General features: G+C 58.0%; 1 protein-coding gene across 2 annotated transcripts; it reads left to right on the forward strand.

Annotated features, from left to right (window-relative positions):
- Positions 1 to 109: 109 nt before the first annotated feature.
- On the forward strand, positions 110 to 8657 carry Nsmf (NMDA receptor synaptonuclear signaling and neuronal migration factor). Of its 2 annotated transcripts, XM_051166221.1 has the most exons (16): positions 112 to 405; positions 736 to 797; positions 1373 to 1873; positions 2807 to 2882; positions 3762 to 3767; positions 4004 to 4072; positions 4737 to 4789; positions 5316 to 5405; positions 5845 to 5969; positions 6214 to 6297; positions 6413 to 6446; positions 6548 to 6618; positions 6761 to 6840; positions 7049 to 7151; positions 7278 to 7353; positions 7447 to 8657. In XM_051166221.1, exons 1-16 carry the CDS (start codon positions 335 to 337, stop codon positions 7542 to 7544), a joined length of 1599 nt encoding a protein of 532 aa, XP_051022178.1. In that variant the 5' UTR covers positions 112 to 334; the 3' UTR covers positions 7545 to 8657. The 2 variants fall into 2 exon arrangements, with proteins under 2 accessions (XP_051022179.1, XP_051022178.1); XM_051166222.1 differs by lacking the exon at positions 5316 to 5405 and having other exon boundaries at positions 110 to 405.
- The last annotated feature ends 1490 nt before the right edge of the window (positions 8658 to 10147 follow it).

A 10147-nucleotide genomic window follows, 5' to 3' on the forward strand; every position in this document is an offset into this window, starting at 1 on the left:
AAGGGCTTCACTTTAGTTTTGGGAGGGTCGCCCCACAAAGAAAGCCTCAGGGAGGAGCGGCTTTTAGTCACGCCCATACCCGTCATCATGGGGGTGGTGCCAGCCCAGGCTTGGCGTCAGGAGGCGGAGCACCGCCCCCGGGTCCAGCCGCGCTCTCCTACCGAGGCTGGACGCGCTGGGCGCTGGGTGCGGCCATGCGGGGCCCGGGCCTGAGTGTGACCCTGACCCTGAGGCCGAGACCTAGCGCGACCTCAGGCGCGGTACGGCTACCCCGGCAGAGGCGGCGGGCGCGGGGCGCGCTCTGAAGCCCGGGGGATGCGCGGGCGCCGTGACCATGGGTGCCGCCGCCTCCAGGAGGAGGGCGCTGAGGAGCGAGGCCATGTCCTCGGTAGCGGCCAAAGTAAGGTGAGTGCGGCGGGCTGACCGGGAGGTTAGGTAGCCGCTGCTGACTTCCGCCTGTGCTGTGTGCTGCTGCCCCAGCGCCCTGCAGCTTTTCCGTTACGACTGGAGTGGGCCTTGGGCCTTAAAACCCAACGCCCACAGGCTAGGCAGATTGAACAGAAAGCAGTTGGAGGTCTGTGGTCAGGATGCTCTGTGGTGGGTTGAGCGAGCCCATTTCTTCTCATGTTGATGTGGAGGGTCTGGATGGGGGTAGGTCTGGTAGGGAGGGTCTTGCCAGTGTCGAAGGCTGGTAGCCAGCATGCACTGACCGTGTTCTCTCTGTCCACCCTCCAGAGCAGCCCGAGCGTTTGGAGAGTACCTGTCCCAGAGTCACCCTGAGAACCGCAACGGTGCAGGTAGGGACACAGGAAACAAATGGCTGTGTAGGGTGAGCCCTCTGCCCCAGGTCAGGACTGGTGGAGTGTTGAGCCTGCAGCCCAGGTACCCTGCCGGCTTGTCTTTCTCACATCCCCTGCCCTCCAGGGCCCCGGAGCCCTAGGAGGAGCTTCAATCACCCATCTCCATGGCGCCCTCCCAGCCTGGGTTGTTGGCATGGCAACAGGCCTCTTGGCACCCCCAGGGCTGGCACCACTGTCTGGGGGCCAGCTGGTGGGGGGGAGGGGAGAAGTTGGCACCAGGCAAATGGGTGTATCTGCAGGCTCCTGGAGGGGGGATATGGGCCTGTCTGTTCTACACCCCCTCCCCGTGATTATGCACAGGTGGTAAGGCCTGCCTGTCACCCCAGGCCACACTCTCAGAAGGGCCTCAAGCCCAGATGAGAAGAGAAATGGTACACCTGGCAGGACCTTTTCTAGCAAGCAGAGCCCCTCATCAAGCGTGGTGCTTGCTGGCTTGGTGCCCTTGGTATACCACAAGACCGGGTGGGTAGACCAGCGGGCTGAAGGCTCACCTGCCGCTGCCTTTCCCTTAGACCACCTGCTGGCTGACGCCTACTCTGGCCACGACGGGTCCCCAGAGATGCAGCCTGCCCCCCAGAACAAGCGCCGCCTCTCCCTCGTCTCCAATGGCCGCTATGAGGGCAGCATCTCAGATGAGGCAGTCAGCGGGAAGCCGGCTCCAGAGGGCCCCCAGCCCCGTGTGTACACCATCTCTAGAGAGCCAGCCCTGCTGCCGGGCTCTGAAGCTGAAGCCATTGAGCTAGCCGTGGTAAAGGGGAGGAGGCAGCGGGAGCGGCACCCTCACCACCATAGCCAGCCCCTGCGTGCCAGCCCAGGCAGCAGCCATGAGGACATCAGCAGGCCCTGCCAAAGCTGGGCAGGCAGCCGCCAGGGCTCCAAAGAATGCCCAGGATGTGCCCAGCTGGTCCCTGGTCCCTCCCCTCGGGCCTTTGGGCTGGAACAGCCACCTCTACCTGAGGCACCTGGCAGCCACAAGAAGCTGGAGAGGATGCACAGTGTTGACCGAGTGTCTGGTGAGGGGCCGTATCTCTGGGCCTGGGCAGGTTTTTTGGGGGTAGCCGTTAGCAGCAGCAAACATTATGTGTCATGGTGTGATGGCAGTCAGGATGAAATCCCTTCGGTTTGAGCTCACCCCTTCCCCCAAATCGTACACATTGTAGCCTCCCTCAGATCAAAAGCAAGTCCACCAGGCAGTTTATTAAGGATGCTTCCTGGAGGAGGCGCATGGGAGGGTCTTGAAGACATAGAAAACATGGCTTAGTGTCTTAAGAAACTACAAGGGGTGGGAAGCAGTTTGGGCCCTGAGATTGATGTCAGTGTGAAGGGAGGGGTTGGAATACCCAAAGAGTGCTGTGTTTAGAAATTGTCCTTCCCTACAGAGCATCCCCCTTAGGACATCCCAGGAGCCCCGTGCCTGGGCTTCAGAGAGTAGCTAGCTCTAGACGTCTCCACTCTAAGGACCTCGCGCTCACTCTCTTGTGGGGATACAAGGAGGGATGTGTCTGGCCAGCTGGGAGCTGGGAAGAGCTCCCTTATGTCCAAGGGAGACAGACCCAGAGGATGTCCCTCACACTCAGAACAGCTGCAGGGAGAGCCTCCTCAAGCCAGGGCGTAGGAGGGGGTGGCTCAGTGGTTAAGAACTTGCTGCTCTTTCAGAGGACCAGAGTTTGTTTCCTAGCACCCACATCAGATAGCTCACAACCACCTGTGAGCTCCACCAGGATCAGACACCTCTAGTACCCCTCCTTCTCTCAAAAAAAAAAAAAAAAAAAAAAGTTTTTTTTGTTTTTTTTTAAGCCGCAAGTCAGAGAGTCTGGATGGGCAGAGTTACGTCCTGGAACCCCACCCTAGCCAGCCTTTTCTCTGCCCGGGGCCTCTTCCCCATAGGGAGGGATCAGGCTACAGGATTCCTGCCCTTGCCAGCCATAGTCTCTTCCTTCTTCCAGATGACGTCCCCATCCGTACCTGGTTCCCCAAGGAAAACCTTTTCAGCTTCCAGACGGCAACCACAACTATGCAAGCGTGAGTCCAGGGCTGGGCTGCCTCTTCCAAGGGCTTAGGAAATGCTGGGCTGTCTCTTCCTAGGGCTTAGGAAGTGCTGGGCTGTTTCTTCCTAGGGCTTAGGAAGTGCTGGCAGCTCCTGCCCGGCCTCTGGCTCAGCTGGGGCCTTCTGAATGGCCTCAGGTGCCACAGCCACACTGCTGAGTCTGCTGACCGGCCAAGCCGAGGCTCTCAGCCCCAGCAGCATGAGACTCCCTGCTACCTCAGACCATATCCTACCCCCGCTTCCCCTGCCCCTTTCTGTACCCGTGTCCCCTATGGGCATACCTTGCATGCAGCCTACCCACTTACCTGTGGCCCTGTTGTCTTCCCTTTTCCCAAGAGACCTGCCCCAGAGTTACAGCTGATAGCAACTTCCCAAGTGGTTTGAGGGGTGGGGGGTGGGGTGGGCGTTGGTCCTCATGCACACCCTGAACTCTAGCCTCATTCTGCGTCATGTGTGATGGGTGACTGTCACCAAGGGTCTCTTAGAAGTCTGCTCCTCTTTACCTGACATGCTTCTATGTCTTCCTCCCAAGGAGATGCCTTTGAAGCAAAGTCCCTCACCAAAGCAGTCCTACTCCACCCCTAATTGCTATGACAAAGTGGGCAGGGCACAGGCAAGCTTCTGTTGGTCCAAACCCCAGCTTTGCCTGGCTAGAACCCAGCACCTGATGACATGGGCCAGTGGCTCAGCCTCTGGTGCCTATTGACTGCTGGCCTTGAGTCCAGGAGACATCCTTTTGGGAGGAAACTACCCTCGGGGGCCCCCGGGGATGGGGGAGGGGACCTGAAGGAAGCCGGAGATCCACACTCATTTTGTTTTCTTTCTCTTGCTGCCTCTTCGCACCGTGACTTCAGCATCTCGTAAGTACGCCATGCAGTGTGCACTTAAGGGCACAGCCATTGTCCTGGGGGACCCTCCCATCCATGGATAGACTTCTGCAGGTCAGGGACCCTGGGCCTGGGCAGCGAGTAGTGCTGAGCTCCCTAAGGCCTGCTGGGAGCTGGGCCTGGGATGCCCCACTGGGCCCCTCTGTCTCCACGTCTGTGTCCCTCCTGCCTTCAGCCAAGGGCAGTGCTGACTTGCGGCGGTTTCTCAGGGTATTCAGGGGCTACGCGGAGAGGAAGCGCCGGAAACGGGAGAATGATTCCGCGTCTGTAATCCAGAGGTAGGGCCTGCCAGCCACTCGCCACCAGGGTCTGTCTCTGGTCTGCACTGGCCTGGCCAGGGCCCTCCTGGCCCTGGAAGACCTAATGGGGGAAGGGTGGTGGCGACCACTGGCCTGGCCCTGCTCTGGGGACGTGGCAGGCAGGAGGCCATGTGGCCAGGCTGTATTTCAGCCCCTGAACCTATACTTTGAGGGTACACTGACAGTCATATTGAGGCTAGCTGGCCCATCCGTGTCTGTCTAGCCATGGAGCCCAGAGTTACTCAGCCAGTGGCGTGGCCTACCTACCCTCCAATCCTACCAACCTCAGAGGTGTTTCTAGGAAACTGGACATGGGGTCTTGGCACAAAGCCAGTGTCCCTAGTGGGGAAGGGACACCTGGACATCCCCAGACCATCTCGTGGGAGTATGGGTGAGGGTATTAGGATATCTTTGCGACAGAGGAAATGTCTGCCAAAAGCCTCAGCAAGAAACACCCTGAAAGGAGAGATTCAACGTGCCTGTGTTCTGCAGTTCTGGAAGGGTCTCAGGAGGAGGCAGGCCTTGAATATGAGCCTTGGGGAGATTGTTCTGTGTCCAGCCTCAGCGTGGTCAGGGACTAGGTGGGCAGGAGCCAACATCCACCCCTCTACGGACCCTCATCACCCGACGCTTTCTCCTTCAGGAACTTCCGCAAACACCTGCGCATGGTTGGCAGTCGGCGGGTGAAGGCCCAGAGTAAGATGGGCCCTGGGGAGGCGGGCAGTGCTGCGCTTTGCAGGCTGGGGCTTTGCATGTTGCCAGTCCACCTCCCCTTTCCCCGCATCCTGCCTTTCCCCCTCAGATACCTCCCGTTGGCCATGTCCTGCCTTCCCCTCAGGTCTTGCCTCCTCTTTGGTGTTCCGCTCCTGTCCACCCCGTCTCAGTGTTCTGTCTCGCTTGCCCAACAGTGTTCTACGTCACCCAGGCCCTACTTGACCGGTCCCTTAACCCAGTGTTCTGCCTGGCTTAGGCTCTGCCCTGAGCCCGTTCAGTCGTCCACACTGTGCCTTTTGCCTCTGCCCTAATGTCCTCCAAGTTGAGACTGCTCCTAGTATTTTGTGCCTCTACACGAACCTTCCCATTGGTCTTAGTCCACTGTATGTGACCTCAGGCCTCGTCCCTGTCGGCTTCTGCCTCTCCACACACCCCAGGCCCCAGCCTAGGGCCTGAGTCTGCTCTGTTCTTGCCCCCTCTGGCTAATGGGGCTTTGCTCTCACTGCAGCGTTCGCCGAGCGGCGCGAACGGAGCTTCAGCCGGTCCTGGAGCGACCCCACCCCTATGAAAGCCGACACTTCCCAAGACTCCCGAGACAGTAGGTGTCCAGATGCAGCTTGTCCCACTTCCCTGACAGTTCCTTAGGCCCACATCCCTGCCAGGAGTCCCATGCCAGTACCGCTAGGCTTCTGCGCTTTTGCTCTCTGAGCCTCAGTTTACCTGTCTATGAGATGGGCATACCTGGTATCTCCTATCTCTTAGGTGGGGTTAACTAATGGCTAAGCAATGCTGATGGGGCATCTGTAAGGTGGTACCCACTGTCTCTCAGGGCATACTCGGCCACAGCTGACACTTGTGCTGGGTCCCAGCTTCACATGTCTCTCTTCCTACACGGGGCTGCTTCCCACTGGTGTCAGTGGCCCAGCTCTGCAGTTTGCGCGTGACTGTAACCTTCTTACCTACCCAAAGACCCTCCGGGGCATGGTTGGGCTCTACGGGTGGTATGCCACTCTCCTGGTGACCCCTCCTGCTTCTAGGTAGTGACCTGCAGAGCTCACACTGCACCCTGGATGAGGCTTGTGAGGACCTGGACTGGGACACAGAGAAAGGCCTGGAAGCCATGGCCTGCAACACTGAGGGCTTCTTGCCACCCAAGGTCATGGTGAGGCCTGTCCCTGGGTGCACCTCATGGCACTTAGGTGGAGCGCAGCCTTGTCCTCTGGTCCTCCCCACCATGCCCACACTCCATCCTTGGCTTGCGGAGGGGTCTCCAAGGCTCTCCTCAGTGTAAAGGTCCTTAGGGTCTTAGCCCCCTGCTTCCTGGGGGAGTTTCAGAGGTCAGGGTCATCATAAGGCTCCCTCGTGGCTGTGAGTGTGCCTCATAGGGCTTTCCCTGTCTCCCACAGCTGATCTCCTCCAAGGTGCCAAAAGCTGAGTACATCCCTACCATCATCCGCAGGGATGACCCCTCCATCATTCCTATCCTCTACGTGAGTGTCCAGAGCTCGGGACCCCCTCCCACTTGGGGTCCAGCTACTGTTGCCTGAATGCCTGGGGGGCGGGGCGGCTAGCAAGGGCTCTGATGGGCGGCATGTCTGTTCTCAGGACCATGAGCATGCGACGTTTGAGGACATCCTGGGTATGTATCCTGCTCACTTGGTCTGGTGGCTGGCAGGGAGGGTGGCCTGGGCGGGGCGGTGCGAGGCAGGGCGGGCGGTGCTCAGAGCCCTCTGTCCACAGAGGAGATTGAGAAGAAGCTGAACCTCTATCACAAGGGGGCCAAGATCTGGAAGATGCTGATCTTCTGCCAGGTAGGCGGAGAGGTCAGTGTGGTCGGGGCAGAGGCCACGACTCCCGCTAAGTCTGCTGCCTATGTTCACACGTGGGAGTCAGCGGGTGGGCGCACCTGTGGCCTGGGGGGGTACCCCGAGGCCTGACCATGACCTCTTACAGGGCGGCCCTGGACACCTTTATTTGCTCAAGAACAAGGTGGCCACCTTTGCCAAAGTGGAGAAGGAAGAGGACATGATCCAGTGAGATGGGGGTGGGGGTTGGGAGTGGGGGAGCATGGGGGGGGGGTGGGGAGGTACAGGGGTGGGGTTACTCTGGGTTGTGGGAGGGCAGTCTTGAACCTGCTCTATTGCTCCCAGTCCCCTCCCCCTCCACCGCGCTTCTCCCTGGGTAGCTCGGTCAAGGGGCCTCGTCAGCCCTGAGCTGAGGCCATCTTGTAACTCCCACCAGCTTCTGGAAGAGGCTGAGCCGCCTGATGAGCAAAGTGAACCCAGAGCCGAACGTCATCCATATCATGGGCTGCTACATTCTGGGGAACCCCAATGGGGAGAAGGTAGGCGCTCAGAGCTATGAGAAGTGGGGGGCAAGGCTGCCCGCTGGTCCTGGCACGTCCCTTCTGCTTCAGCCCGAGGTGGGTCCTGCCCTGAACCCCACACTCATGGCCTTGCCCTTCTTGAAGCTGTTCCAGAACCTCAGGACCCTCATGACTCCTTACAAGGTTACCTTTGAGTCGCCCCTGGAGCTGTCTGCCCAAGGTCAGTTACCTCAGCTGATTGACTAGAGGGCTGCGGTAGGCCTGAGCCTCCCAGTCAGGCCTGAGCCTCCTGGCCTTTGTCTTTCCTGCCCAGGGAAGCAGATGATTGAGACCTACTTTGACTTCCGGCTATATCGCCTGTGGAAGAGCCGCCAGCACTCAAAGCTGCTGGACTTTGATGACGTCCTGTGAGAAGCAAGGGTCATGCCCAGGCACCGCCAGGCCAATTCCTCTGGACTGGGGACCTAGGGCTGGGCCATCACTTGCACCCAGGACCGCGTGACCCTGGCCTTGCCCACAGCCACTTCAGGGACCCTCAGACATTGCTCAGGTTCTCGTAGGGTCTGGTTCTTGCTGCACCACTGGGCTACAGAGGCCATAGTCCTGGGGGCCTGGAGGAAGAAACTCACCCCATGGCCAGTGGCCTCTTAATGGCCAGGGCATTGGCCTGTCATGCCTCGCCTGGAGGCTGCAGCATTGGGAATTCCCACCATGGGGTTCATAGAAATAAGTGCAATTTTTTTATACCCCTGAAACAATTTGAAGGGAAGCAGCATTCCTGCTTAACTAGTTGAGCACTCGGCTACTAGTTAGAGTCTAGGACGAGCAGCTCGGTGTGTGTTCAGGTCCTCCTGTCCCCAGCCTCTCAGCCCTGCTGTATCTGATCACCAGCACCAGGATGGCCCGTCTCTGTGGGGCTGGCTCTGCCAGGCTGCCAAGCCTGGCCCGGGCTATACTGGCCAAATATGTCTGCTTTCACCCCCTCTTGTCACCCCTTGCGTACTTTGACCTCATCGTGGCAAGGGGTAGCCCGAGCAGTAGGAGGGAGGAAAACCTCACCTCCCCTCTGCTCACGGGAGGCACTGGGTTGCCAGCTGTTGCCCACTCACCTCCTCAAGCCACTTGTCTCCCTTGCTGCTGTTGAGCTCAGCTTTTTCCAGCCTCGATCTGGAAGCCACATCCCAGCACAGAGGCTTAGGGGTGTGGTGGGGCCAGCTGGGGATGGGCCCTGGAAAGCAAGAACCTCACCATCTTCGTAGTGGGGGTCTGGATCTGTCACTCCAGGCTGGAGAGTCAAGTAGCTGGTGAATTTGGAGGTCCCCATGACCCCTTCACGGTCTTGCCCAGGGTCTAGCAGGGTGGGCTCTCTTGTACATAGTTGGAGCTTGGGGGCAGGCCCCCCTTTTATAGAGCCTGGGGTCTGAGGACACCTGGCTGTGTCCCTGACCAAGGGGAGGTAGGATTGGGCTCTGAACAATGTACGATATCCCTTAGAGTGACCATTAAACTTGACCCTCTGCTGCAGCTGCCCTGTGGCTCTTCTCATTTGGTACTGATGCCGGCCTGAGGCCACTGCCACACGGCTTCCTCCACACCTGGGTCTGTGCAGAACATCCACCCTTAGGGTAAGGACCACGAGAAGATGATGGTAGGGATCTCCCATAATGTCCACCAACCACAGGAGAAGGTGGAGACACTACCTTCTCCCTGTAGTGATAAGAACCAGGGGTTGTGGCCCTAGAAAAGGACTAAGTAGGGTCTGAGAGGCATAGGAGGGAAGGCTGCTCCAGGCCTCTTCCAGGCCACTCTTCGTGTGGCCAGGGCAAGAAGCCAGCGTGAGCACAGCCTCAAGTGTCCAAGGTACAACTAGACTTAGCAGTGTTAGGAGCAAGAGCAGCTGGGCAGTTGTAGGGGTGGGGTGGGGGTGCAGTATGCAGCACGAGGGCCTGGCAGGCTGGAGGCTGGAGGCTGGGGACTGCTGTTCTGCATGCCCGAGGGAAGACTACAAGGAAGAAGGCATGGTTTGGGGGCCACCATGAACAGTTTTGGGAGGTTGGATTAGGTTAGTCTGTATGTTCATTTGGCTACACATGTTCTCTGAAGTAATGCGAATCACACTGTGTGTGTGTGTGTGTGTGTGTGTGTGTGTGTGTGTGTGTGTGTGTGTGTCAGTGTCACTGCAAGCCTAGAACAGGCAGACACTTGCTCTGGGAGGCCGTGCAGGCTCAGCCTGGGCTCTAGCTGGGGGAGTAGAGGTGCCTGCCCATGTCCCTGAAAGTTGGTTAGACCAGTAGGTTGGGTTTGTGGGGTCCACAAGGTTCTTTTCCTCATGCCCACAGCCCCCAAGACAAAACATGGCAGAAAGAAAACAAAACCTAGACAGCACCTAGGGCCAAACATGGGAAAAGTCTAGGATGGCAAAGACGTGGCCATACTGGCTATGAGCAGACAATGGCATGGGGACATGTGCCCAAGATCCCTTGTGCCTTTCCCACACATCTGCCCACCCACTCTCCTCAATCAAAATTAGTAGACAGCTACCAAAAACAGCTGGGCAGAAATATCTGGAAAAAAATACACAAAATGTCAATATCTCTTTTTTTTTTTTTTTTAATTCCCAGATAGAGTCTTACTATGTAGCCCTGGATAGCCTAGAACAGGCTATGTAGATCAGGCTGGCCTCAAACTCCTCCCTCTGCCTCCCAAGTGCTGTTTTTTTTTTTTAAGGTTTATTTATTTATTATGTATACAGTGCTTGCCTGCATGTACACCTACACACCAGAAAAGAGCACCAAATCTCATTATAGATGGTTATGAGCTACCATGTGGTTGCTGGGCAGCCAGTGCTCTTAACCTCTGAGCCATCTCTGCAGCCCTGAAGTGCTAGGGTTTTTGGTTTTTTGAGACAAGGTTTCTCTGTGTAGCCTTGGCTGTCCTGGGCTCACTTTGTAGACCAGGCTGGCCTCGAACTCACAGCGATCCGCCTGCCTCTGCCTCCCGAGTGCTGTGATTAA

The sequence above is a fragment of the Acomys russatus genome, chromosome 24 (genome assembly GCF_903995435.1).
Source record: "Acomys russatus chromosome 24, mAcoRus1.1, whole genome shotgun sequence".
NCBI lineage: Eukaryota > Metazoa > Chordata > Mammalia > Rodentia > Muridae > Acomys > Acomys russatus.